Source organism: Pongo abelii, chromosome 19, assembly GCF_028885655.2.
Source record: "Pongo abelii isolate AG06213 chromosome 19, NHGRI_mPonAbe1-v2.0_pri, whole genome shotgun sequence".
NCBI lineage: Eukaryota > Metazoa > Chordata > Mammalia > Primates > Hominidae > Pongo > Pongo abelii.
In genome coordinates, this window is record NC_072004.2 from 95,932,353 (window position 1) to 95,960,329 (window position 27,977).

The following is a 27,977-nucleotide window of genomic DNA, read 5'->3' on the forward strand; positions in this document are numbered from 1 at the left end:
CCACTGAATTGTACACTGAAAAATGGTTAACATGGTAAATTTGGTGTTATTTATATTTACCACCATTTTAAAAAATTAGTAAGTGTACTATAAAAGCCATGGAATTGCACTCTTTCCATGGGTGAATTGCATGGTTTGTGAATTATGTCTCATTAGAAGAGGAGCATTTAAAAGAAAGAGGGAGGCCAAGCACAGTGGCCCACACCTATAATCCCAGCACTTTGGGAGGCTGAGGCGGATGGATCACCTGAGGTCAGGACTTTGAGACCAGCCTGACCAACATGGTGAAACCCCATCTCTAATCCCGGCTACTCAGGAGGCTGAGGCAAGAGAATCACTTGAACCTGGGAGGCGAAGGTTGCAGTGAACCGAGATCACGCCACTGCACTCCAGCCTGGGTGACAGAGTGAGATTCTGTCTCAAAAATAAATAAATAAATAAATAAATAAATAAATAAATAAATGAAAGAGGGGCAGCAGCGCCCACATGCAGTCCCCATGCAAGAGCCCCCAAGAAGGGGCTTGATGCATCGGAGGTGCTGGGTGGTCTGGCAGGCTGGAGCCAGGCCACTGGGGAGCTGGGAGCAGAGGGGAGTGTGTGGAGGGGCAGCCCTAACCCGGGTTCTGCAGCAGCCCCCGCCTTGTCTGCCTGCACTGCTCTCGGCTAGTTCTGTGCTGAGCGCAGCCTCTCCTTGGAAGCCAATTTTCTGCACAGTGAAATGTTTTTTCTGTGCCCACTTTAGCAGATGGCCCCCCACCTTGGCCTGAATTGGGAAGCACAGAAATGCAGCAGGGGACAGACGGCTTCTTTGGCAATGTCTTACAGGCACACGAGCACGCAGACTCATACCCGCCCCCCACAACTCGCCTTCACGGACTCTGGGCTGCAGCCGGCCTCCGGAGACCTCTCCTGTTCTGCTGCCGACCAGCCGCTGGACGCCTGGCCCAGGTGCTTGCTTGGGATGGACGCAAATGACTGCATGTCTCCAAGGCTGGGACCGGGGCGCTTCCTCTCCTGCACCCGCCCCTCTCGGCCAATCCCTCCACTCCTCTTAATGGGAGAATGCTGAAGGGATCCTGGCCGGGGCTCCTGACATCCAGTGTGGAGACCCTGCCCCGGGCACCCGTCTCAACCCCATTTACATGGTAGCTGAGAAACTTCTGGGGAGACAGCCTGACCTTGGCCCACCACTGGAGTCCAGACCTTAAACCCACTGTGGTCAGTGGGCAGGAGTCTGGCCTGAGGTTTGAGGAAGGGCAACAGAGTCTCCAGTGGGGAAGTCGCCATTGAGGAAAAGTCTAGTGAAGGCAGATCCTAGGCCCACCGGACCAATGGTGTGTCAGGGCCGAGTTCCGGGGCCAGCAGGGAGGAGGGGGCTGGCGCAGGGAGGGGTGGTGGCCTCCACAGAGGGATGCCACCTGTCCTCATGGGTTGGAGGCCAGCCCTTGGGCACCAGAGAGAGCCTGGAGGGGCTACAGAGACCATCTGATCCTACCCTGTTGTTCTAATTTTTTTTTTTTTTAAGATGGAGTCTAGCTCTGTTGCCCAGGCTGGAGTGCAATGGTGCAATCTCAGCTCATTGCAACCTCCACCTCTCAGATTCCAGCGATTCTCCTGCCTCAGCCTCTGGAGTAGCTGGGATTACAGGTGCCCGCCACCACACATGGCTAATTTTTGTATTTGTAGTAAAGATGGGAGTTCACCATGTTGGCCAGACTGGTCTCGAACTCCTGACCTCAAGTGATCTGCCTGCCTCGGCTTCCCAAAGTGCTGGGATTACAGGCGTGAGCCACCGCGCCCGGCCCTAACCTATTGTTCTGTGCTGGGGTGGGGTGGGGAAGATGGAGGCTTGGGAGGCCACTGCCCACTCCTCATGTGACCAGGTCAGTCTCAGGAAATGTAAGTGTCCTTCTTAGAGGAACTGGGAGACAAAGGGATTTTCAGGTTTTGTTTTTGTTTTTGAGACACGGTCTCACTCTGTCACTCCAACACACCTAAGCTTGCGGCTGCGTCCCTCCAGCCTCTGACTCCATCATCACAGGGCTGTCTGTCTTCCTCTGTGTCTCTTCTTTTTTTAATTTTTTTTGTTTTTTGAATTTTTTTTAGATGGAGTTTCACTCTTGTTACCCAGGCTGGAGTGCAATGGCATGATCTTGGCTCACTGCAACCTCCACCTCCTGGGTTCAAGCAATTCTCCTGCCTCAGCCTCCCAAGTAGCTGGGATTACACATGTGCACCACCACACCCAGTTAATTTTTGTATTTTTAGGAGAGATGGGGTTTCACCATGTTGGCCAGGCTGGTCTCAAACTCCTGACCTCAGGTGATCTAACTGCCTTGGCCTCCCAAAGTGCTGGGATTACAGGCGTGAGCCACCACACCTGGCCTCTCCTTTTCTTATAAAGACAACACATCTGCAAAGACCCTGTTTCCAAATACAGTCAAATTCACAGGCACCACGGTTAGGACTTGGAGCTGTATTTCTGGGGGAAACAGTTCAACCAATAACAAACCAATGTGGGGGTACTTTTTTTTTGACACAGGGTCTTGCTATGTCACCTAGGCTGAAGTGCAGTGGTAGGATCATGGCTCACTGTAGCCTCCACCTCCCTGGCTCAAGGTATCCTCCCACCTCAGCCTCCACGGTAGGTGGGACTACAGGCATGGGCCACCACTCCCAGCTTTTTGAAACTTTCTGTAGAGATGGGAGTCTCACTATGTTGCCCAGGCTGGTCTCGGACTCCTGGACTCAAGTGATCCTCCAACCTCGGCCTCCCAAAGTGCTGGGATTATAGGCATGTGCTTCCATGCCCAGCCGATTTCCAGGTTTTAAGGGTCAAACTGTTGGAAACATTTATTTAAAAATCCAGTAGGAGGGAAATGTGTGACCAGTGAGTGCAGAGGGAGTCTGTGGCGTTTCCAGGGAGCACCCCAGGCCAGGCCTTGAGCATCTGGGAGAGGAAGGATGTTCAGGCCATGGGGCAGATGTCTCCACAAGCCGAGGCCACAGGGACTTAGCTGTGCGTGAGTGTGGGTGTGTGAGCAGCCAGCTCCTCGAGCTGAAGGAGCTCGTGTGCCAGCGAGAGGGTGCTGCTGGGGATGAGCCCACCCCCAGCTACCTCGTAGGGAATGGGCACAGAGAGAAAGCAGACCAGGACTCCCTCAACTGGGATGCCCCTGCTCCAGGAGCCCACAGCGGGGCTCAAGGCCGTACACATGCCCGGCTTCCTGGAGCACCAAAGACAGGAAGAGGGCAGCTGGGGGACCTGGAGCCGGATGCCCTTTCCCAGGATAAATGTAGGGCTTCCAGAGGCCTTGCATTTGCAGGGGGCCACTTCAAGCCACATCCCCAGACCTTCCAGGGCTTGGTCCAGCTTCCCCTGCTGCTGCTTATGGGACCTGGGTGGGGGATTTGACAAGTCCTGGAGCAGCTCAGTGGGTGGGGAGGGAGAGATCCAAGGACAGGTGCCCTGCAGTCCTGGGTGGGGGCGGGGGACGCAGCCTTCAGGAGCTGAGAAGGGGACCCCTGGACATCCGGAGCTTCCTGGTATGGATGACATGGGAGGCACTGGAGTCCGAGGGCTGCAGCTGGGGTGCCCCATGGCCCAACCTGAAGGCAACATTTCCCAGCTCCCCTTGGGTCTTTGGCATCCCAGGAGGGACTGGTGCATGGGGAGGGGCCTGTGGGCAGTGAGGGGCGGTGTCCGGCCTTCAGGAGAGGAACCTGGAGGAGGGTATCCTGGTATGGCAGAAGGTAGGGGGGTCTGCCCCCAATTGTACCTGCTCGCACCAGGCCCTGTGCATACAGCTCCTCACCCCATCTTCACAGCCCTGAGAGAGAGTACTGCCAGCCCCAGAGCACAGGTCAGGACCACGCTGTTTAGCCAGGCCAGGCGAGAACACTGAGCTGGGAGTCAGGAATCCTGGGTTCTGATTCCTGGATGTCAAGCTGTGCAACTCTGAACGAGCCACACAGCCCCTCTGGGCCTCAGTCCCCTCATCTGAACAGTGGGGGAGCCGGACTAGACAACCCTCAAGGTTCTCCAGGCCCAGACATCCTACAGGTCTTGGACGTAGCATCTCTGTCCGTAGGGACAGAGACAGAAGTACCCGCCATGCAGGCAGGCTGCCCCTGGCCCAGTGCAATTTGAGGAGGCTGCTCCGTGGGGGCAGAGCTGGTGAAGACTCAGGGAGCCCCGTCTTCCTGTGTCAGGACAGATGGGCAGGAGCTGTAGCTCAATGCAAGGAACCAAGCATGAAATGACAGAAAAAGAAGAGACGGGAGCGCAAAAGAAAACTTGCCGATAGTCAGAGCCGTCTGAAAATAGGACAGACTACCTCTCTGGGGTAATGAGCTCCACATCACCAGAAGTGTGCAAGCCGAGAACAGTTTCAGGCACCTGAGAGGCTGCTGAAGTTAATGACTTCCAAGACACCCTCTGGCTTTGACTTCTTGTGCCCGTGTCCCGCTGCCCAGACTCCCACCTCACTCCACCGAGCTGCAAGGCCCGTGGCTTCCTTCCAAGCAGCTGTTCTTAGCTCCACGGCCCCCTGAAGGCACTCATGGATGAGCCAAAATCAGGTGTGAGAAGTGCAGAAAGTACTTTGCATCTAATGACAGTTAAGAACCCAAGTGTTTGAATGAGCTCTCACATAGAAATTAGAAATGTACGCGTGACGTTATCACAGATGTAACTCTGCACTTTCTTGAGTGGGAGGTATGAGGCGATGTGTCCATTGGAGCCACTGGAATCGGGCATAACCCTGGGCCCAACCATGAGCGTGCACCCTGGGGTGAACACCACGCAGCGAGAATGGCTCTGGGAACACAGGCCAGGGGCCTCCCGCCTGGCAGGGCCTCTCTCTCCTGACCAAGGCTCTTCCTGCAGGGACACAGGGGCTTCCCTGCCTGCTTTGCTGAGGCCAAACCTTCTCCCTCCACACCATCCCAGGTGACAGGTGGCTCGCTCACACCCACTAAACCCCCGCTCCTGAGTCCTGGGAACACCAGAGCACCGGGCAGGGAATCCCCGGGCGATGCCAACAGGAAGCCAGAGTGACCAGTCCCTTGCGCCAACCCAGTGTGTGCGTGTGTGTGTGCATCTGTGTGTGTGTGTGTGAGGTGGGGGGCACCAACCAAACCACCAGGCAGGTGATTTTGGCTCCATGTCCCCTGATTTCAGGTTGTAAGTGTGCTAGAATCACTCACCCCAGGGCACTTGGCTCCTGGTTACTCTGTCCCTTGGAGGGAACAGCTCGCAAGCTCCAAACACATCCAGAGTCAAGCCAGGTCCACAAGGGGGACAGGGAAGTAAGCACAGCCCGAGGCCCAGGGTTCCCGCAGCCATTTATCCCTTTGTAGGGACACTCTCAGACACTTTCAGACAAGTGCACGGAAGGGGCCTGGGACTCTTAAAGTGGGAAGGCAACCACACATGGCTAAGGCCCCGCTAGCAGAGGCTGCGGCTGAGAACTGCCAGAGTTGCTTGGGCACGACAAGCCCGGGCCACCTCGAACCCGGACCCAGCTGTGGACCGCGAGTCCACCCAGGAGGGGAAGGGGAATGCGGAGTGACCCTACATCCCAGGCCGAGTGGCCTCACTGAGTTGGGGAAACACTGGGCCACTCTCTGCCTCTGTGTCAGCTGCTCCTGTGAAATGGAGACCCCTCCACCCAACATCCAGCGTCACCAGACGGCGTGGGGTTGTCAAAGGGCACAGGACAATGCACAAGTGAGGCACACACCCCCTGCAGGTAAGGGTCACCTACACCTGGCTGGGGAAGAGGGGTGGCTGCAGGGGGAGGTGGCATTGGCAAGCCTCGGAAAAGAAGAGACATCCTGAGGAGACCACAGTCTTTCTCCACTCTTTACTGTGTAAAAATAAACTCAACAATTCATGTCATTTCAGCAAGAAAATGAAAAAAAAAAAAAAGCAAGAATACCAGTAGAAATAGTGCATTTCCAGAATTGCTGATGGGAGGTGGCAGGTCCCATGGTTTTGACCCATTTGATACCCAAAAGGCTGCAGATCATATGAAAAATGTACAGCTTTGGTTAGCAAATAATGAAAAAGTAAGATACATCGATTCTCTTTCATATTATACAGTATATACATTATAACAATATCAACCATAGGGGGTTTGCTTTTTTTTTTTTTTTTTTTGGCAAATAAGACAAAATTGGGACTCTAAGTATTGGGCTTTTTTTTTTTCTCTTCAATGACTTGTTCCCTTTCAACAAATTGCGCTTAAGTCCACTGTGTACAGAAGTAATACATTTCCCATCGTTAGTTGAATAAATTTACACACTGTGTTTAAGAGATGAAACCACGACTTCGTCAAGCCACATTTGGTTGCCATAAGATTCCAAAGGATTCTATCCTCTTAATGCGAACCACATGTAACCCAAGCTGCTTCTATCAAGGTTGGAACTGATATTCAAAGCCTCGGCTCATTCCACTTAGTAAGTCAGCTCCAAGACACAGGTTCACCATAAATGGCCAGTTTTACCTCCTGGTCCCCAACATGCTTTTGAGAACAGGTGGCCCCTCTTTGGAGCTCACTGGAATGACTGAACCTCATGCCAGCCTCTCCTCACCCCCTCACTGCCCACAAGACACCCCCTTGGTCTCAGGTCCCAGGGCTGGTGACAAAGTGATCTTTGCAGTCCTAGAAAATAAACTGGGAATCTACAAAAGGAAAAGAAAGCATACAAAATGTATCTCTTTCTTCCAAAATACATGCTTTCAGTTCTACGTTTTGGTGGAGCCTGAAAGTATTTTCAAGGGAGATATAGGTTGAGTTAATTTATAGGTTTGTCCTTTTCTTTCATAAAAATACTCTTGTTTGGTAATAAACTTTTTCTTCTACAGTAAGAGAAATAATACTGTGTTATCAAAAGCAAGAAGGCTTACGACTCAAGTGGGATCTAAGCCCCTGAGGGCCCGGAGAGCTTCTGTCAACAGCTCTCCCACCCCGGACACCCAGGGAGCTGTCGGACACCAGCTCGGCAAAAGCAAACACTGCCTCAACAGTGCTTTTTATCTTCTTGTTTTATAAAATGGCTTACCTGAGAGAGGCATGTATTATTCAGTGCAAGAGGGAACATCAATCAGATTAAGGAGTAGATGGGAACTACGTGGATTAGATTTGCGGCTGTGTCATCGACCTTTCTCCGGGCCAGCAAAGTGCCAAGTGTCAACACAGTGAGGGAGTCGAGGGGCTTGGCTCAGACCCTAGCAAGGGGCAGGAGGGAGCTAAAGGTCAGCTTCGGCCCTGGCACCATGGGTGGGTCAGAGGAGGGGTGAGGAAGGTGAGCGGGCCAGGAGGCTGCAGGGGTGGAGGCGTAAGCACTGGGGTGTGCTCTGCCCCTCGCTAGTCAGGGCAGAGGATGGCTCATGGTCCTGAACGGACAGCTCCCACCTGGCCCACGGGGGCAGAAGGTGGTCTGCGGTCCAGTAGATCGGCAGGGGCGGGGCTGGCCGGAGGTGCTGGCAGGGGAGCACCCCACACAGCCCGCACTGGGCGTTGCCTACACAAGGGCTCCGAGATGGCTGGAGTGAGGGTGGGGCTAGATCTGGTCTAGAGAGGCGACTCCAAGCTCTCTCGCTGGCTCCCAGCTGTGGGAATCCTTTAGGCTTGTTCTCAACCTACACGTTAAAAATGCTTCTTGGTGTGTTTGGGGAGGGGGAGAGGGAAACTGAGCTCTCTCTTGACCTCCTCCAACACCCTTGGCTTGCTTACCCAGCCATTTTCAGTAGCTACACGGGTGGTCACAGAACACTGGGCGGCACTTGGCACACAACACAGAACTGGGGCAGTCCATGCAGGTGCGGGAACACACGTTGGACCCAGGGAGCAAGGAACACGCCACCCCGAGGAACATGCAAACGGAGAAGATCCCTGCAGATCCAAGGATGCCACAACCCGACGGGCGCTGATGAAGCACGATTATCTAAGAAAAAGCCACTGTTGAACAACAACGCGCAGCGCGGCGCCTGATCTGCACCCCCCTCTGCGGGAGTGATGCATTGCAGAACGGCGGCCGGGTACCGTGCAGACACCCACGACAACACTGACACAGAGACACTGACAGACACACACAGATGCACTAGGTTCTTGACACAACGTGGACCTGTGTTTAAGGGGACAGGTGGCCCTAGAAGGAACAGAAGACAGAAACACCTGCTCCTCCTGCAGAAATGTCTGCAGCTGCAGCTGAGCCAGGCAGTGCAGTAGAATTTCTAGAAAGACTTGTCAGCCGTTTGCTGATGAGACTCCTGGAGACAGAGTCGGGGTGCCCTCGGGGCGTGCGACCACCAGATGGTGCAAAGCAGGAAGCTCCTTCTACCCTGGGCAGGGCCTCCCGAGCCTGCGCTCTTTCTCACTCATCGCGCACACACACACACAACACACACACACACACACACAAATGCACATACACTTCTCTCCCCTCCTTGGAAGGACTAGAAGGAAATGTCCATGTTGCTTTTCACGGGGAACAAAAAAAGGCAAAAAGGTTCTGGACACTGGTCAGGTGTCAGTGTCACCGGCCAGTGGCAGCTTGTGGGCTGCTGTAGGCCGTGAGCCCCGTGAGATAGAGGAGTGGGTTTCAGGCCCCCGCCCTGGCCAGGCCTGGCTCCACACGTGAGGTCTCTGGAGTACCCTTGGAGGGGTCTGAACCAGCTCACCTGGCGCCTGGTGTGCTGGGAGGGATATGGCTGTCAAAGGCCCCCAAAGAGGACCTTCCCACCGATGGGCTGGGTTGAAGTCCCAGTGGCCCCATGGGGCCAGGTCTTCATCGAAACACGGCTTCTTTCCTTAAAAGGTCCCCTCTGGTCTGCACTGCCGGAGGCCAAAGGAGAGGGGCGCTGAGGCCTGGCTTCCCAGGCTGTGGGTGGGACGCTCCTCTCTCAGGGCCCTCCGGGCTGAAGCAGCGCAGCGCAGCTCCAGAGGTGAGAAGGGAGGGGCAGACCCCAGCCTTGCAGGATCTGAGGAGGTGGGAAGGTCGAGGGCAGGGCCGTCCTGGGGCAGAGCTAGCTGAGCTGGGCACACAGGCTGACCTCCCAGGCCCCATGCTGCTCTCTCAGATGCAAACAGCAGGCATGGATGCTGTCTGGCCCTGGGGTAAGGGCCAGTGTCCTCAGCCATCCCCTCTCCTCCACGGGAGAGCACAGGGTACCATCCCAGGACGGCCCGCCTTCACCCTTCAGAGACAGTTCACTTCCGTTACAAAATGAAAATTCTCTGTAGAGAGCCCCCGCCCCCGGCCTTTGACAAACCACTAAAAGACATTACATCAATATAAAGATATGTCGCTCTGAAAAAGGTTTGCAAACAAAGACAAATGCGTGTACTGAGGTTGCACCAACCCCAAAGCACGCACGCAGCTAACAAAGTTGGCAAATATGAATTTTCATCATGAGATTTTTCCAAAGCCAAAAGAAAGAAGGAAATGAGGTACGTCCTCAAAGAAAAGGCCTCCCCCAGCCACACACACACACGTAGACACACACATGTAGACACGCACACACAGATCCTCTCACCTACTTCTGCCTTGTTCAAAACGTCGCAGCACCCACTTTAGCTGTGAATGGGGCATGCCTGAGAGAGTCCGGGCTCCTACAGAGAAGTGGGGCTTCCTCAGGGACAGATGGGAGCAGGGGCTGCTTCGTGTGCATGAGGACAAAACCAGGCTGTGTGCGTGTGCGTGTGCAGGGGCGACGGCCTCGGTTCATTCCTGGGGAAAAGGGAGAGAAGAGACGCACAAAACAGATCATCGCCGCACAAGCAGGGGGTGAGGGCGGGCGGGCTCAGCCTGGCCTGCCGCGCTCAGTTGATCTGGCGACAGGCCTCGAAGGTCCACTTGGTGGCTCCACCGTAGATCTCAATGTGGGACTCAGCCCAGGCGATGACATTGCCGGACAGTGCCTTGGTGCTGCAGGTGGCCAGGTTGTAGACCTCCCCGGGGGTCAGCTTGCGGTCCCAGATGTTGAAGTGGGCCAGCTCACCCACAAATGCCTGGGTGGCATCAAACCCACCACCCAGAGTGTCCTTCAGAGAAAAACAGAGGATGAGAGTGGAAGGGTCGCCAGGTGGTCTGGGGGCCCATCCCTAGGCCGGGGGTCTGAGCGCCTCTGTGCCTGCCCGATCACGGACTCTCAAGGCCACTCCTGGGTGCCGTTTCGTCTCCCTGTTCCTGACTCTCCAGCCCTACATCCATCCCTCCTCTGGGGGAGCCCAAGAAAAGGGATGGCACCGACCACCTCTGCCCTGGAGCTTCCCCTGGGGGGACGTGGACTCTGCCCCTCCTGCAGCTGGTCCCTCAGCCATGGACAACCACAGCAGCTGGGCCTGGGGCCCCTGCCCAGACATCACTCCATGCCAGCTAAAGCTGCCCAACATGGATAGACGTCCCCGGTTCTCCATCCCTTCGTCTTCCTCCCAGGTGCCCAACGGGAGACAAACCACTTCACGGGAACTAAATTATTCATCACTAAAAGCAGAATTGGCCTTCCCGTGCCAAAGAAAGTGTTGCTGCAGCTATGAGAGCGTTGAAACCAGAGCTCACTCCTGCAGGAAGTTCAAGCACAAGTCCACCCAGGGCACAGGCCTTGCCCAGCCTGCTCCCCGGGCTGCTCCTCAGGGGAACCACTTCTCCGGCTACCTCCCTCCCTCCTTGCTCCTCTTCCCCTTCCCAGCCTCTGGTTCTGAAGCTCTCTCCCCTTCCCCACCACATCCAGCACAGTACCTGCTCCTGGCCCAGCACCAGCACACCCTGGGGCTTGATGGGGTGATAAGGTGCCAAGTTCTCGCCACTGCCACCCTGCGTGCCATCCTGGTAGGCCTCCCAGACCCCGTCCCGGGTGGTCCAGGTGACGCAGATGTGGTGCCACTTGCCATCATTGATGACAAAAGGCAGTTTGGCCACCTGGGAAGGACAATGACAGACGCCGGCTGGTGGGTACAGGGGTACAGCCCAGAAGCCATAATCTTCACTGCCTCAGTTGTTCCTATCTCTACTTGCAAAGTAAATGTCAAGAACTATTACTGAATTCTCACAGCACCTACTGCCCCAGTGCCTGTCAGCCCCGCCTGGGCGTGGGGCACACAATCACACAGGAAATGTAATGCTCTACCGAGGGAACCCCCGAGGGCCATGTGGGTGCGCAGTCTCTTCACTCCTACTCACCCTCCTCCCTCTTTGCTAGTCTACACAACAAGCCCTTGGATGGAGAGCCGTCCCTGGTGTCTGAGTTCACTGCTGCCTCTCAGGGCTCCGTGCGACACCTGTGCAGCCTCCTTGCTGGCCTCTCCTCTCTCTTCCAATGTCCCATCTCTACCTGTTACACCCTCTTGCTCTACAACACAGCAAGCCTTTGCCGAGGATCTGAGAGATGTCATGGAGCACGATGCCTTTTAAAGCTCAGACCAGCCTCCGACCTGGAATTTCACTCTCCTGCTGCCATTCCAGGTCGGGAGGATGACGGTCCAGCAGACAGTGAGGAAAGAAACTTCACACCCTTTCCGCTTGGGGAAAGGGGACCCAGAATGGCACAGCCCTTTGTGGGGAAGAGCAACAGGAACAAGGGCGTGGAATCCACTTCCCAGCCCAGGTTTTAGCCACTGGCTACCACTGCGGGCCTGGAGCTGAGACAGTTTGAAAGCTGGCAGCTAGTTCCGTAGCTAACAGGGGAGGATGGAGAATGTTCACTAGAGGGAAAGGCTGCCTGTGCTGTCCTGTTCCAAGGGGTCACACAGACCTGTCCTCCTCCCGAGAGTTCGGGGGCTGAGTGGGATAGACTTGGACTCAAGAAAACTCTCTAAGGCCCCCTCACTCCACTAAAGCATCTCTGGGTCCCTGCTATGGAGGGGCAAAGCCAGTTCCAAGGCCAGCTGGTGGAGGAGTCCAGGTCACATCATCGGGCAGGGCCAGGCCCCATGGGTCATTCTCCGCCATCTCCCATACCCACCCCAGGAGGCATCCGGGAAGGTCCAGCTCTCCCTGCTCTCCCAGTACAGGTGAGGGTGCTCCTCCCACTTCTCCTGGTCTTCACACTCCCCCTCCCTCAGTCCCACCTGGCAAACACTTTCCTTGGGGCCCCATCAACATCTGAGGCCACCATAGCCCTGTCCTAGCATGCGACATGAGCTGGGGCCCTGGGGCCTCGCCCTGCCGTCCTGCGAGCCCGGGGGCTGCTCTACCTTGTCATTGATGAGGATCTCCATGGGGTTGTTGCCCCACTCAATGAGGACCAGCTCGTTGGCCTGGCCGGGCACAGCATAGGAGAAGGGCGTGCCCACCCCTGGCGCGGCGCTGGACTTGAGCCACATGCAGACAGTGAAGGCGTACATCTCCGGCAGGCTCTTCTTCACCTTGGCATACATATAGTTGGTCCGCAGTGGGAACGTAAGCTGGAACTTGTCTCCAGGGCGGTTGTCTTTCTGACCTGCGGAAGACACAGCCCTGACATCTGCACCTGCGTGAAGTGCTTATCGGTGTCTGAGTTGAGTTCGGTCCCCACCAAGCTCTGTGATGTGGCCAGGGCAGGCTTCGGTCTCCATTCTGGAGACGCAGAGCGGGTGGCTTCCCAGGTCAAGTACTTTGCCCCAAGCCACAGGGCCAGTCCGTAAAGAGCTGACCCAAGCTCTTCATGCTCGAGGTCTGGCTGGCTGTCACGCCCACGTGCTGGCATCCTTGGGGAGATGGGAGTGGGGGGCAGTGCCTGGTGGGCATGAGAAGGGAATGGGGACAGCCGCCAAGCCAAGTCAACCCAAGGAGCGGGGTGGCTGCAGAGGAGGAATGAGGCTAGCTACCCTGAGAGTAACCGACCTGATTCCAGGATGGGGCGGGGCTCAGAGTCCCTCCTCGCTCAATCCCAGGCTCTGTTCCTGCCTCTCCCCACCCGACAGCCGGGCCCTGGTGCCCACACACTTCCCTCCAGGCCAGATGTGCCTCTGACCCACCAATGCCTCTTGGGTGTGAGGCTGGGCAGCTCCCCACCTCCAAGGCCCTTCCAGGGACTCTGCCTGGAGCCCTGCTGAGAGGGCAGGGCAGCAAGGAGCTGGGAGCACTCTGGGTGCCAGGGCTCCCCAAGGTGACTGTTCTAGGATGCCGCCACACTCTCAGGTGAGCGAACGTCCTCACAGCTCAGGTTCCAGACCTGGCGGCCTCCCCTTCCACAAGGCCCACCGGCCACTTCTCCAGTAAGCGCCAACCCCCGTAGCCCATCCATATACTGTGGCACCCTGGGTATGGTGTGACTGACTCCAGGCAAAACATTCCTGGCCAGCAATGGGCACAGTAGCAGGCCCAGAGCCCAGGAACACACACCCCTTGGTCAACCCCTGGGTGAGCAGCCATGGTCCTGCCAGGAAGCCCAGAAAGAAACCGGTTCCCCAGGCCAAAAATTATTTCTAGAAGGCATCCTGCCCGGTCAGCAACCACCCCCTCCTCTAAACCAACTGGCAGGGAGCAGAGCAGGGCAGGCCCCCTCAGGGCAGCACCCCCCGCGGCTCCCCCCACCCATTGAGGCCTGCAGTGGGGGATGGGGAGGGGCCCAGCCCCTGGCCTTTCTCCGGGTGTTTTTCATTCCCCAGTCTCCCCTCCTTCCCTCTCCCTCCCTCCTGAGGTCCTTCCTTCTGATCTGTTTTTCAGTTACATAACAAGCCTTAAGATGGCACTGTTTAAATCTGTCCGGCACATTTTGCGGTCTGAGCAGGGTCACGTGGCCTTGCTCCGCACCGGGCCCCCCCCCCTCCCCTTTTACAACCTTGTTTGATTTCTGCGACTTCAAGGCAGAGCCTCCAGAGCTCATCCAGGCGCCCTGGGTGATAGACTGGCTGGCCTGAGTTGGTGACTGAGAAACCTCAGGGGTTTGAAAGATGCCAAGGCTTGGGTCACTCAGAAGAGAAAACCTCAGGGTAGGGGTTCAGGACTGAAGTGGGGAGGAGCTGGAGATCCTGAGAGGACACCAGGGGCATGGCAGCTGGGAAGAAACCTGCTTAACAGCCTCAGCGGCCCGGGGAACCAGAGCACCCAGCCCCAGCCTGCACCCAGCTGTACGCTGAGGCTGGGGACCAGGAAGAGACAGGCTTTCTTAAGCAGGGAGGGTTTGGGCCAGCGACAGCCACTGTGCAAAGTTACTGAGGATTAAACAAATCAGACTTGAAAAATCCAGCGAGTGTGTGAGTGTGCCTGGATGGGGGAGGGGGCACTATGCAATCCCCTTTCCCAGAGACAGCCCCAGCCCAAGGCACCCAGCCCTGCTAGAAACACTGACTAGAAAGAAGCCCAGAACCTGGGAAGGGGTGCGGGGGATGAGAAAGGGGTGCAGGGGTTGGGGTTAGCGGGGCGGCTTGGGGCTTGCACAGTGCAGAGCTGGGCTGTTAGGGATCGGGACGGAGGCAGGGTCGGGCAAGCAGGCGCAGGCAGGCAGCACGGCTCCCCCTGGCCCCAGTACCTTTCTCGAGCTCGCTGATCCGCTGGTGCAGGGAGGTCAGGGCGGTCTCGATCTTGACCCTCTCCTCGGTGTCGTTCCTGGGGCCCCCCTTGCCCTCCTCCAGGGTGTTCACCCGGGACAGCACCTGCCTCTCCAGCTCATCGATCTTGCTCTGCAGCAGATCCTTGAGGCTGTTGGTCTGGCTGGAGGAATTGAGGCGGCTGTACTGCTGCGGGGTGCAAGGGCGGGGGAAACCACACCGTTAGGCGAGGCGCGGGGACCGTGCTGGAAGGCCCGCGGCGCGGTCCCCTCTGGGCGACTGCGGGGGCGACCTGGCAGGGAGCTGGGGCGAGTGGCCGCCGCGGGGCCTTGCAGGCGCGGGGAGGCACCGGCCGGGCACCCGCGCGGCTGAGGCGGGGGCGGGGGATGCCTGGCCGGGTAGGGAAGGGGGTGGGGGAGGGCAGAGGGGCGAGCGAGCCGGAGGGGGAACCGGAGCCGAGGGCGCGCGCGGACCTCGAGGTTCTCCAGGCGGGTTTTGAGCGATTGCAAAGTTTGCCCGAGTTGGCTGAGCGTCTCGGCGGCCGGTGTCCGGGACAGGTCGCCCATGGTGTTCTTGCCCGAGCCGGGCTGCTTGCGGCCGCCGCCCGCCCGGGCCTCGCCGGCTCCGGGGTCCAGCGTGCTCTGGCTCTCGCAGCGGCCCAGCTTGGCGGTCAGCTCGCGGATGGTCTCCTTCTGGCTCAGGATGGTCTCCTTCTGCTGCAGCACCGTCTCGCGGAGCTGCAGCACGCTGCTCCGGAGCTCCTCGGCGCCGCCGGCGGCCACGGACGCGGCGCACATGTCGGCGTCCACGGGCACCGAGGTGCAGATGAAGCGCGTCGGCCCGAAATCCTGGGCCCCGGCGCCCAGGAGGCAGAGGGCGAGCAGCGCACAGGTGCGCGCGGCGGGGCCGGCCGGCATGGCTGCGGGCACCGGGCGCTCCGGGCCGGGCTCGGCTCGGCTGGGGCTCGGCTCCGGCTGGGACCCGGCTCAGGCTGTGGCTCCGCGAGCGGCCCGCGCTCTGGGCGCCGCGCTCTTCGGCCGCGCGGTCCACACCGCCGCGCTGTCAAGCCCCCACTGCCGCCTGCGCTGCGGAGCCCGCGCCTTTTATGCCGCCGCGGGAGGGGCCTCGCGCCGCCGACGTCAGCGGGGGAGGAATCCCGCTTTAATTGTCTGCGGCCCGGGCCCGCGGCGCGGCGGGGGTCTCACGAGCGCGCCACCGGGGCTGCCTCCGCTCGCGTCCCCCCCGCCCCTCTGGGAGCTGCCGCGGCCCCCTCCTCCCCCGCCCTCGCCTGGGCCGGCGCTGCTGCCCCGAAGGCTCCCGAGAGCTCAGGCGGAAGGAGGTCGGTCTCCGGCCCCGGACTCGAGGATGGACCACCTGCGTGGTGTCCCCGAACCTCCAACGGGGCTCCAGGCGGGCGGGAAACTACCGCGTCCGGGAGACAGAATTCGGTTCGGCCCTCCTGGCTGCACTGAACACCTTTGGGCCGGGGTCGTTTGGAGCCGGGCTGGGTCCCCAAGGACCCAGATCGTCAACACCCGAGTGCCCGGTGGTCAACGGCGCGGAGTGGGGCCTCGCGGCGCCACTAAGTCCAGAGCGGGGGTCACCGGGCCGCTCCGCGTTTCTTAGATGTCCGTGTCCTATTGAGAAGCCGCCGGGCAGCCTGGGTACAGGGACTTCCCAGGGCTGGGGGCCCCCGGCGCGTCCCCTCCCCCAGATCCCGGGCTCTGTGGACCCGGACCTGTCCCCGGGGACTCTCAGCCCCCACCCCGTGCGGGCGGGGCGCTGGGGACTTCTCGGAGGCAGCCCTAGCTGATCTAGCCTTTCCCGTCCGCGGCGCCGGCCCGATTGCGGGCAGGCGGCGTCGCCGGGGCTGGACGTTCGCAGCGGCGCTTCGGAAGGGAGCAGCCGCCCGCGTCCCCAGCAGCTTCCCCTTGCCAGGCACCGCGCGCGCCCGGTATCCCCGGGTGTCCACCTGTGCGTGGGGGGCTGTTTCCCGTCTGTCCAGCAGCGCCCACTTCTCAGGCCCGAAGGCCAGCAGGAGGGGTCCCAGAGGTGACTGGGGGCGTCCACCTGAGAAGCTCCGCTCTCGCTCAGACACCCCACCCGGCACTCGCGCACTCGCGCCTTCATCTGGACCGCGGGGCTCGGCTCCCGAGATCCCGGTCCGGGTTCCCGCGCCGGGCTGGGGGCTCAGGACCAGGGCTGGCGCAGCCGCCCCGCCCCGCGGCGATCAGAGCGGTCAAAGCCTCGGATATCCCTTGGTCCACGCTCCCGTGGTACAGAGAAGGAAACGGGCTCCGAGACTGCGGGGCCGGGCTAGAGCCGTGGGCCCCCTGACCCCTCCCCGCCGCCCCCAGCTTCTCTGGTCTCTGTGTTCTGCAGCCTTTCCCTGCGCGCAGCTGGGGTCTGGGGGTCGGGAGGGGGTCCCCAGCCCGCAGGGACCCAAGGGCAGTCCCGGGTGCTGGGATCGGGCGTCCGCCCCTCGGGCGGGAGCAGATACCGGCTCGATGGAGACCTTTTTGAGAAATGGCGGCCTCTTCCCGCCCCCCAGCCCCCGAGCTCCCGCCGTCTGCGTTCAGCATCTCAGCCTTTAAGCCTCCCTGAGCCGTGGCTGCGTGCTCGTTGTGTCCTTCGGCCGCCGCTTCCTGGCGCCAGAGGGACCCCGCGGCCCGCACGCGCCTGTCCTCGGCTCCGCGCGGAGGGTGTGCGGGTTCCCGCTCTGCCGGCCCCGCTTGCCCACCACTGCGCGCCCAAACCCACGCGGCCCGCGGCCCCTCGCGGGCTCTGCCGACCCCGGGCCGCAGGAGGGGTTAGCCTCGCCGGTCCCCACGCGGGGTCTGCGCCGGCAGCGCCACGGACTGGAACGCGCCTCGGGAGAAATTACCCGCGCGGGGTCGCGGCGTCTTCTGCCCCAGCTCCCGTAGGGAGCCGCTAGGCGGGTGCCCTCCTGGCCCCAGCGCTTTGGCCTCGCCGCCCTCCCGCACGCGTCCAGTGGGGAGGCCGCGCCCGTCAGGCCTGGAGCCGGACCGTGCCCAGCCGAGAGCGCGCTGGCGCTGAGAGGAGCCCGGTCCTCCCCAGGGCAGGCTGTTTAGACGGGGCGGGAACCCTTAGCCTGGCCCCGCGTCTCTCTATCCCCAGCAGCCGCGGAGCCTTCCTAGCCGCCCAAGGCCAGGGAGCCTGCCGGGCTTTTCTGCCAGGGCAGCAGATCTCAGCGGCCTGGCACCTCGGCACAGAGGAGCGTGTCCCCCTTCCGCAGAGGAAGGCAGTGGACGGCGTCAGAAAGGGAGGGGAGCCTGGGGCGGTGTCTGGGGCAGGCGGGACCTCTGGGCACTGTGGGGCCCCAGGAGAGGAGACCACAGTGGATGGGCCGGGACCCTCGGGTCCAGCCTGCAACTGTCATGCAGGAGGCGCTGTGCGGGACACCTGCAGGTGCTGCGCAAACACGCGAGGGCCACCATGCCGCGTTTCTCCTTCACAAGACCCTGGGCAGGCGGAGGGTCGTATTTAGGGTTCCCTCGGCCTCCCCAGTGTTCTGAAAGTATCTGAGAGGGAGGGAGCAGGAAAACGAAGGACCGCCCTGCCCAAACTCATCGGGGTGTCTGGCTACTAGGTCGGAAGAGGGGGGATGGTGTTGTGAACAGCCAGTGATCCCGGCCCTGCCTGAGTCCCACACCCCAGATGCAGCTGGGGTGAGGGAGGCGATCCCATAATATTCCCAGCTGGGTACATTTGTGGCTGCCTGTGACACGACCTCACTCATTGGGAACCCATGCACACTGGCACACTTATTTTATTTTTGAGACAGGGTGTCGCTCTGTTGCCTAGGCTGGAGTGCAGTAGCGCAATCACAGCTAACTGCAGCCTCGACCTATTGGGCTCAAGCGATGCTTCCTGCACCACCACACTTCAGCTAATATTTTTTGTTTTTTTCGTAGAGATGGTTGAACTCCTCTTGCCTTGGTCTTGGGACTACAGGTGCAAGCCACAGCGCTCGGCCTAGCACAATAGTATATATTATACCACTCCCACCATAATGGTGCGATAGATGTGAATAAAACTCAAAAGCATAGACAAGGCCAGGCACGGTGGCTCATGCCTGTAATCCCAGCACTTTAGAAGGCCAAGCTGGATCACATGAGGTCAGGAGTTTGAGACCAGCCTGGCCAACGTGGTGAAACCCCGTCTCTACCAAAAATACAAAAATTAGCCAGGTGTGGTGGCACACATCTGTAATCCCAGCTACTTGAGAGGCTGAGGCAGGAGAATCACGTGAACCTGGGAGGCAGAGGTTGCAGTGAGCCGAGGTTGAACCACTGCACTCCAGCCTGGATGACAGAGCAATACTCTGTCTCAACAACAACAACAACAAAAAAGATAGACAATAGTTCAATGTAATCAAATAATTAGAAAGTGATGAGTTTGTAGTATTTATTGCCCATTTTAAATATAATTTATTTAATTATAAGTTTACTTAGTTTAAAATTTAATAGTGGCTGTGTTTAACCATCGACCTGTGAAATTCCTGCAAATGCAACCATCAGTGGGTACCGGCCGGCTCAGCTCACTCCTGGTGGAAGGGCACGGAGAGGCCTGCAGAGGTTAGTTGGTAGTGGGAGGGGGAGTGTAGAGAAGGCACAGGGGGCAGGTGTCCAGCAGAGGCCGTGGCTAGTGGCCAGTATGGAGACGGTGGGCAGGCGTAAGAAGACTAGACAGACCAGGTGCAGGGGCTCACGCCTTGAATCCCAGCACTTTGGGAGGCCGAGGTGGGTGGATCTCTTGAGCCCAGGAGTTTGAGACCAGCCTGGACAACATGGCAAAATCTCATCTCTACAAAAATACAAAAATTAGCCAGGCGTGGTCGGGGGCACCTGGAGTCCCAACTGCTCTGGGGACTGAAGTGGGAGGATTGTTTGAGCTCGAGAGGTTGACGCTGCAGCGAGCCGAGATCGCGTCACTGCACTCCAGCCTGGGCAACAGAGCAAGATCCTGTCTCAAAAAAAAAAAAATTAAAAAAGAAGGCTAGCCAGGTAGGTTGGGAGGTATTAGGAGGACCTCAGTGCCCATCAAGAGTCTTTACTCAGTGGGCAGTGGGAGCTCATGCAGGGGTGTGCCTGAGCCCGGTGGGTGCCTGCGCCCCTTGCTCATCCTGCCGTATCTCCCCGGCCTCTCCTCTTCCAGGCCGTGCCTTGAGCTTGTCTGGAACCTCCACCCTGAGCAGGAAGGAGGGTGAGCAATGGGTGGGTGCTGGGAGAATGCTGGGAGGGCCTGAGGGCACTGGGAAGTGCTAGGCAGAGGCACCCTTCCCTGCCCCCACTTGCCTCAGCCCTTCCCGCACGAAGTTCCATGCTGCCTCTGGAGGGGTGAGGCTGGGAGGGGAGGGTATGGTGGGGTGGGAGAGGCCCTGGTCCCCCACCACAGAAGAGAGGCAGGAGCCCTCGATGATCACAGCCCTGGGACACAGTGCCTCAGCCGAGGGTCAGGTACATGCCCCTCTGGAGGACAGGCTGTACCCCTCGGAGACACATTGCATTGGCAGCTGGTCTAGGATGCGGGACAGCCTGCGGTAAGATGAGTGGCCAGGGTTTTAGTGTGTGAGTATGCAACGCCATTTTCACCTGTATCTGAGCATTCAGCAGCTCGCAGGGTACCGGCCATATTGTTTCTCTATCTGGGTGCTGATCTCGTGGGGTGTTTGTCTTGTGACCATTCATTGGGCTGTCCAGGTGCAATCTGCGCACCTTTCTCTGTGTTTCTATGCCTCACCCAGGGTGTGCGGGGGACAGCATCCACAGGGTGTCCTGGGCAGAGGAGAGGGGCTTCTGGCCGCAGCAGGGGAGAAGGCACAGGGACCTCTGGCAGCCCAGCCCTCAGGACACAGTCAGGCCACTTGACCCTCCCCCCAAGTGAGGCGCCCCTGGACCCACAGGGTTGGGTGTGGGGCTGCTCTGACGGCAGCCAGCCCCACAGGGCCTCTGAGTCACAGCCTCAGCCCACCTGTGCCTTGGAGTCACTCCTGACAGCCCCACCCACCAGCTCTGTGTGATAAGGGACAGGTCCCTGCTCCCCGGCTCTGCTGAGGGAGGCGCCCCACCCGAGCCTTCCCCTCTGTCCTCTACGTGGCACCCCTGCAACGGTAACCTAACTGTGTCTTAAAAACAAGCACTTGTCCCCTTTCCAAGTCCTGGGTCCACATTCACGCATTTGCCTTTCAAAGGCACAGCTGGGCTCTAGTCCTCGCTTACCACAGAGGAAACATGGGGACGCCCAGAGAAGCCAAGGTCGTACCGTCGCCCAGCGAAGGCAGAGCTGGGGCCAAGCCCTGGCCTTCACACTCCATGGCCACTTTATCTCTGCCCAGCACAGGAGCTGCAAGGAAAAGAGCTCCAGGAGAGGAGCCCTGAGGGGACAGTGCCCCAGCCCACCCATGTCCAGCAAGTGAGCAGGGCAGGTGGGGCTGCGGACCCCAGGCTCAAGAGCTTCTCACCAGCCATCTTCGGAGGAGAAGCCAGCCCTGCCTCACCCCAGGACTACGCACTCCTGCCCACTGTGCAAATGTGATGAAGCCTGCAGCAGCTGCAGCCAGGAGCTGACGGGTCGGGGCAGTGCCCCATTCGCCTGGGACAGCTGAGCTCCCACCCCAGACTCCCTGCTCCCACCATGGGCTTCCCCACAGCAAGGACCACCTTCCTCCTCTGAGCCAGCCAGGCGGCCACTGGCCCATTCTGGCTGGGGACTGGGCCCTGAGTGGTCTCTGTCCCCACCCTGCCCGTTCCTTCTCTCGGGCTGAGCCCAGTGCTGGGGTCAAGGATGGGGAATGGGTGCTCTTGAATTGCTGACTCACTGATCCCAGTCAACAGGAGTTTGCAGGGGAAAGGTGAGCCCTTCCCACCTGGGGAAGGCATATCTTACTCTCCAAGCAGGCGCTTCATGGCACCAGGCAGATGCTTGGGCATTTGCCATAGTGTAACTATTCAGAACAGTTGCTCTCAGTTGAACAAATATTTCCAGAGCATCCACTGAGGGGCAGGCCAGGTGATGGGGCCAGAATGAGTAAAGCACCATTCTTCATCCCTGAGGCCAGGCAATCTGGCAGGCTAGACAGGGCTGAACACACCTTGGGTACCATGCGTGAGGGCCACAGGACGGGAGAGGGCCTGAGCCAGCACCAGAAGCATGGGTCCAGCCATCAGCTGGAAGGGTCTCCTGTGGAGGTGATAACAAGGGCTTGAAGAGTGAGCCGAGGGGGCTGGGACTAGCAATGCCAGAGCGATGAGGGGCAGGCCGTGGGGAGAGGGACGTAGTTCATCCTGCCAAGAGTGAGCTGCAAAGCAGGGGCCAGGGTAGATGTGGGGGAGTTGTGGGCAAGGTGGGCCAGGACCTTGGGGAGCAGCCACAGTCCTGTGGGGACGCTGTCTGGGAGCCCTTGGTGAGGGCAGAGCTGAGCAGGAGCAGGGAGACCTGGAGGGTGATGTCATAGGAACCAGGGAGGAAGGGGACTGGGCTTGAGAGGCTTGAGGGCATTTGGGAGATTCCTAGGCAGGAGCTTGGTGATGGCTTGGGTGTGGGAAGTGAAGGAGAGGGAGGAACCTGGGAAGATCCCTGGCTTCTGGGCGAGGGGGTGGTAGTGATTCTGCCTGCAGAGAAGGGGTGGGGAGCCCGGGAGGGCCTGGAGGGAGGGAGGAGTCCAGAGTTCACACTGGGACGCATGGGGTTTCCAGTGGCTATCTGACATCTGGGAGAAGGCCAGAGCCCAGCACATGGAGGCTCTAGAGATTCCAAGACGATGAGGAGGCTGGTCCTGAGCTGACCTGAGCTGACCTGAGCGGAAGGGGCCTGAGGGTGCAGAGGGAGGACGGGGCTGACAGCAGAGTCCTGGGGGCATCTTTAGGGGCCGTGGACCACAGCCAAGCCAGTAGGGAGCCCATGCAGGGAGGCAGTGGGTACAAAAACAGAAGAAAGCTGAAAAGAGCACCCTGGGACTCCAATATTCAAGGACCATCGTTTTAAGATTTCTGATCTCTGCATTCAACAGTGACAAGGGCAGCAGACATCGGTACTCTCGGGCATTTGTACAGCACCTTCTGCACTTCAGAATGCCTTCCCTGCACCCCCAACACAGGGCTTGCAAATACAAAGCCAGGTCAGGAATGGCCCTAGGGCCCCCATCCCAGCCCCCCAGTTTGCATTCATTTGGTTCTTGAGCTAGGACGCTCCCTCCAGCTACCAGCATCTGGCTGCTGCGGTGGGGGCCGGGGGCCTGCCAGCCTGCTGTGTCCTTGTACGTCAATTTTACCACCTGCCAGACGCCAGGAGAGGGCACATGAAATATAAAATGAGTTGAGGCATAAAAGCGTTTCGGAATAAAAATGATGTGTACTGGCAAGGGATTACAGTTATTACAAGGACTGAGCGCTGACGCCATCACTCATACCTGGGAGAGGAAGAGTGTGGTCGCCTGCCGACGGAGGCAGCAGCCACCGTGCCTCCTCCTCTGGGGACAGGGCTGCAGACTGCAGGGCGCCAGGCTGCACAATGGGCTGAAGCCAGCCCTCCGGGAGCATCCAGTGCTCTGGGGGATGAATGACACTCCCGTGTCACAATTAGGCACAATGCAGGGCTAGGCGCAGTGGCTCATGCCTGTAATCCCAGCACTTTGGGAGGCCGAGGCGGGTGGATCACCTGAGGTCAGGAGTTCAAGACCAGCCTGGGCAACATGGCAAAACTCTGTTTCTACTAAACACACAAAAATTAGCTGGGCGTGGTGGCAGGCGCCTGTAATCCCAGCTACTCAGGAGGCCGAGGCAGGAGAATCACTTGAACCTGGGAGGCAGAGGTTACAGTGAGCTGAGATCACACTACTGCACTCCAGCTGGGCATCACAGTGAGCCTCCGTCTCAAAAACAAACAACAAACAAACAAAAACGATTAGGCATGGTGCAAATATGCTCCTTTTTCTGTTACATTTTCCAAGGTGTCTTGGATGTTTACCAGACGGCTTTGGCAGGTGGCATTCTTTTTTTTGAGATAAAGTCTCACTCTTTTCCTCCAGGCTGGAGTGCAGTGGCGTGATCTTGGCTTACTGCAACCTCCACCTCCTGGGTTCAAGTGATTCTCCTGCCTCAGCCTCCTGAGTAGCTGGGATTACAGGTGCACGCCACCGTACCCGGCTAATTTTTGTATTTTTAGTACAGACAGGGTTTCACCATGTTGGTCAGGCTGGTCTCAAACTCCTGACCTCAGGTGATCTGCCCGCCTTGGCCTCCCAAAATGCTGGGATTACAGGCATGAGCCACCGCGCCCAGCCGGCAGGTGACATTCTTATGTTCGATTCTGCCCATTCTGCAGAGGAGGCAAGCAAGTCTCACTGTATGTTCGTGCCTTGGCCTAAGTAGCAATATTAATTCTAGTACTGCAAGTCTAGCCTTCTGAATTTTCATTCATTCATTCATTCATTGGATGAACATTCTTCCAGGCCTACTATGTGCCAGGAACTCTCCCAGACGGTAGAGACACAAAGATGTTTCCAGCTAATTATTATTATTTTAAGACAGGGTCTCACTCTGTTGTCCAGGCTATAGTGCAGTGGCACAATCTTGGCTCACTGCAGCCTTGACCTCCTGGGCTCAAGCAATCCTCCCATCTCAGCCCCCTGAGTAGCTGGGACTACAGGCGCATGCCACCACACCCAGCTAGCTTTTGTATTTTTTGTGGAGACAGGGTTTTGCTATGTTGCCCAGGCTGGTCTTGAACTCCTGGGCTCATGTCCCTATTTTTTTTTTAAGTTGATGGATAGAATTTTCTTGGTTTTAAGTTTCTCTTTCATGCTCTTTTCTTAAAACATTGGCATCTGTTATCCATAACTACATTAAGATCCCTCTAAGATAGTATCTGGCTGGGCCCAGAGTACCAATATTGAATGACCTGTGGTTTCCTAGGGCAGGATTTCGTGGGATTTTGCAGACAGACCTCTCACCCCGGTTCTGGGCCGCCCTGAATAACAATGTCAAAAATGATCTGGTGGGCACCCTCTGGAGCAGGGTAAGGTGAGTTGGGAGAGAACATGGCTCTGCAGCCAGGCTCAGCGACTCACACCTGTAATCCCAGCACTTTGGGAGGCTGAAGTAGGCAGATAACGAGGTCAGGAGTTCGAGACCAGCCCGGCCAACATGGTGAAACCCCGTCTCTACTAAAAATACAAAAATTAGCTGGGCCTGGTGGCAGGCACCTGTAATCCCAGCTACTTGGGAGGCTGAGGCAGGAGAATCACTTGAACCAGGGAGGCAGAGGTTGCAGTGAGCCAAGATCATGCCACTGCACTCCAGCCTGAGCAACAAGAGCAAGACTGCGACTCCTTCTCAAGAAAAAAAAAATGGCTCTGTCTGCAAGCTCGGGTGTCTCAATGTCTGGTTCTACCACTACCGGCTGTGGGGCTCTGGGCAAGATGGGAAGGTCACACCAGATGGCCCAGGGGAGGCCCCAGGGGAGTGCCCTGCTCAAGGTGAGCACACACTCCATGGCAGTTGCTGTTACTAGGATGATGTGATGTTGTTGTGCTGTTGGTAGGACTGGGCCCATCCAGGGAGGGTCTCAAAGCTGGGTGGGGAGAGCTGGCGTGCCACTTGGGGAGCAAGGAGCTCCATCTCTCAGCTGGGGCTGGACGTCTACCTCTCTGACACTGCAGGTGTGTGCACCCCCTCCCTCCTTGGGATATCATGAGGATGAAGCGGAAGCACGCATTGTGTGTGTGCATGTGCAGGGGGCCCGGTGAAGAAATCTTAAAATTTTAAACTGCTTAGGTGTCTGGGAAGTAAAGAAAAGAAGGAAGGAATGAAGCCCTCCTTTGGGGATGTCTTGGGGTCACAGAGACCCTTTTCTGGGAAGATTGTTCATTTCCCCATCTTTTTTCGTTTATTTGAGACAGAGTCTCGCTCTGTAGCCCAGGCGGGAGTGCAGTGGCAGAGCTCAGCTCACTGCAACCTCCACCTCCCAGGTTCAAGCAATTCTCCTGCCTCAGCCTCCCAAGTAGCTGGGATTACAGGTGTGAGCCACTATGCCTGGCTAATTTTTGTATTTTTAGTAGAGACAGGGTTTCGCCATGTTGGCCAGGCTAATCTCAAATTCCTGACCTCAGGTGATCTGCCTGCCTCGGCCTCCCAAAGTGCTGCGATTACAGGTGTGAGCTGCAGCGCCCGGACTCCACACCTATTTTCTACTCTGCATAGGGACAGCCCAATGCATTCTGCAGCAGGGAGACATGGCAAATTGGTAACAAGCCGGCCCCTGGCCTTCATCCCACCCCTCCCCGTTCTCAGACCTGCCCTGTCAGCTGACAGTCCTTTGAGCCAGTCTCAGCTCACAGCTTGGCCTTGGCAGTGATCATCCTAGGCTCTGAGAAGGGCTGGCCCCTGCTAGCCTCGCAGGAAGAACCCTGCTGGCTCTGTGTGGTGTGCGCGGCGCTCACTGACCCCTGCGGGCCCCCTCCTTCCATCTCCCTTGCTGCCCTTCCGAGGGGTGAGCGGAGTGAGCAAGGCATGAGCCCCCAGCGTGTCCTAGTCCTTCCTGTGTGGCTGTTTCCTGAGTGCTGCCCACTCAGCATGCACTACCCACCCTAGGCCAGGATGATGCTGGGCACACCAGGGCAGCAGGGAGAGAACCTGTCCTTGCCTTTGTGAAGGGGGAATCGTCGTAAGCAGGGAATGATTGCAACGTTTGAGAGCCTGTGGCATGGATTGCACCTGTGGCCTCTAGGCCTCACCTTTCTGGAGCCTCTGTCAGCCCTCAGGTCTATGCAGACTGCGCCCCTCCCTCCCCCAAACCAGGCAGCCATGCAGCCCCTCACTTCTTCTTCGTCTGCCCCAGGGCCTCTTGGACCTCACCTGCAGGACTTGCTCTGCACAGTTTCCTGCACACCTGCAAGTGTGTGGGGGCCCATGCCTGTGAGCCACCCTCGAGCAAAGGCGTAAAGACCCAAGGACAAAGCCCCCCAGGCCCCTGCAAGTGGGTTGTTCATGAGCTTCCTTGGAAGGTCTGGAAGGACGGAGCTCCAGCCACCCCAGCAGTAGCCAGCTCCGTGACCCCCATTCCCTTCCACTCCTGTTTCATTCCCTATCCCTCAGGGGAATGCAGCTAAAGCAGCAGTGTGGGGAGCACCCAGCAGGGCCGTGACTCAGGCTGGGGATCAGGGAGGGGCTCCCTGCAGAGGTGACATTTAAGCCAAGCTCTGAAGCAGGAATGGGAGTTGTCCGGGCAAAGAGGCATCCTGGGTGAGGAAAGCAGCCCGTGCCCAGGCCTCGAGGTGGGTGAAGCTGCTTGGGAGTAGCAACGGCAGGGCGGGAGGAGTGGACAGTGGAGAGGATGGACACAGTGGAGGGGAGGGACACGGCGGAGAGGATGGACACAGTGGAGGGGAGGGACATGGTGGAGAGGGATGGATGTGGTGGAGGGGAGGGACATGGTGGAGAGGGATGGACGTGGTGGAGGGGAGGGACATGGTGGAGAGGGATGGACGTGGTGGAGGGGAGGGACACGGTGGAGAGGATGGACACACTGGAGGGGAGGGACACGGCGGAGAGGATGGACACAGTGGAGGGGAGGGACGCGGTGGAGAGGATGGACACAGTGGAGGGGAGGGACATGGTGGAGAGGGATGGACGTGGTGGAGGGGAGGGACAAGGTGGAGAGGGATGGACGTGGTGGAGGGGAGGAACACGGTGGAGAGGATGGACACACTGGAGGGGAGGGACACGGCGGAGAGGATGGACACAGTGGAGGGGAGGGACGCGGTGGAGAGGATGGACACAGTGGAGGGGAGGGACGCGGTGGAGAGGGATGGACGTGGTGGAGGGGAGGGACACGGTGGAGAGGAGGGACACGGTGGAGAGGATGGACACACTGGAGGGGAGGGACACGGCGGAGAGGATGGACACAGTGGAGGGGAGGGACGCGGTGGAGAGGATGGACACAGTGGAGGGGAGGGACGCGGTGGAGAGGGATGGACGTGGTGGAGGGGAGGGACACGGTGGAGAGGATGGACACGGTGGAGGGGAGGGACACGGTGGAGAGGATGGACACGGTGGAGGGGAGGGACACGGTGGAGAGGATGGACACGGTGGAGGGGAGGGACGCGGTGGAGAGGGATGGACACAGTGGAGGGGAGGGACGCGGTGGAGAGGGATGGACGTGGCGGAGGGGAGGGACATGGTGGAGAGGATGGACATGGTGGAGGGGAGGGACATGGTGGAGAGGGATGGACGTGGTGGAGGGGAGGGACGCGGTGGAGAGGATGGACACAGTGGAGGGGAGGGACACGGTGGAGAGGATGGACACAGTGGAGGGGAGGGACACGGTGGAGAGGATGGACACAGTGGAGGGGAGGGACACGGTGGAGAGGATGGACACGGTGGAGGGGAGGGACACGGCGGAGAGGGATGGACGTGGTGGAGGGGAGGGACGTGGTGGAGGGGAGGGACACGGTGGAGAGGATGGACACAGTGGAGA

The 27,977-nt window shown here is 58.7% G+C and overlaps 1 protein-coding gene across 5 annotated transcripts; it reads right to left on the reverse strand.

The window, feature by feature from the left end:
- Positions 1-4,941: 4,941 nt before the first annotated feature.
- NPTX1 (neuronal pentraxin 1) lies at positions 4,942-15,558 on the reverse strand. 5 transcript variants are annotated; one of them, XR_008515226.2, is made up of 8 exons: positions 14,954-15,545; positions 14,462-14,669; positions 12,204-12,448; positions 10,750-10,929; positions 8,690-10,052; positions 7,743-7,953; positions 7,069-7,234; positions 4,945-6,022 (listed from the first exon to the last, which is right to left on the reverse strand). XR_008515226.2 is itself a non-coding variant. In XM_002827926.5 (5 exons), the coding sequence occupies exons 1-5, from the start codon at positions 15,395-15,397 to the stop codon at positions 9,831-9,833; spliced, it is 1,299 nt and encodes a 432-aa protein (XP_002827972.1). In that variant the 5' UTR covers positions 15,398-15,558; the 3' UTR covers positions 6,140-9,830. The 5 variants fall into 5 exon arrangements, 1 of the variants encoding a protein (XP_002827972.1); XR_008515225.2 differs by lacking the exon at positions 4,945-6,022 and having other exon boundaries at positions 6,140-7,234; XR_008515224.2 differs by having other exon boundaries at positions 4,942-6,022; positions 7,069-10,052.
- Positions 15,559-27,977: the final 12,419 nt, after the last annotated feature.

What these genes read in the sequence shown, in the direction of transcription:
- NPTX1 (XM_002827926.5), bottom strand. Translation starts at nt 15,397, where the DNA reads ATGCCGGCCGGCCCCGCCGCGCGCACCTGTGCGCTGCTCGCCCTCTGC. An exon ending in CCCGCCTGGAGAACCTCGAG is followed by an intron (nt 14,670 to 14,953) that starts GTCCGCGCGCGC and finishes TGCACCCCGCAG; the next exon opens with CAGTACAGCCGCCTCAATTC. An exon ending in TGGTGCTGGGCCAGGAGCAG is followed by an intron (nt 10,053 to 10,749) that starts GTACTGTGCTGG and finishes TTTTCTCTGAAG; the next exon opens with GACACTCTGGGTGGTGGGTT.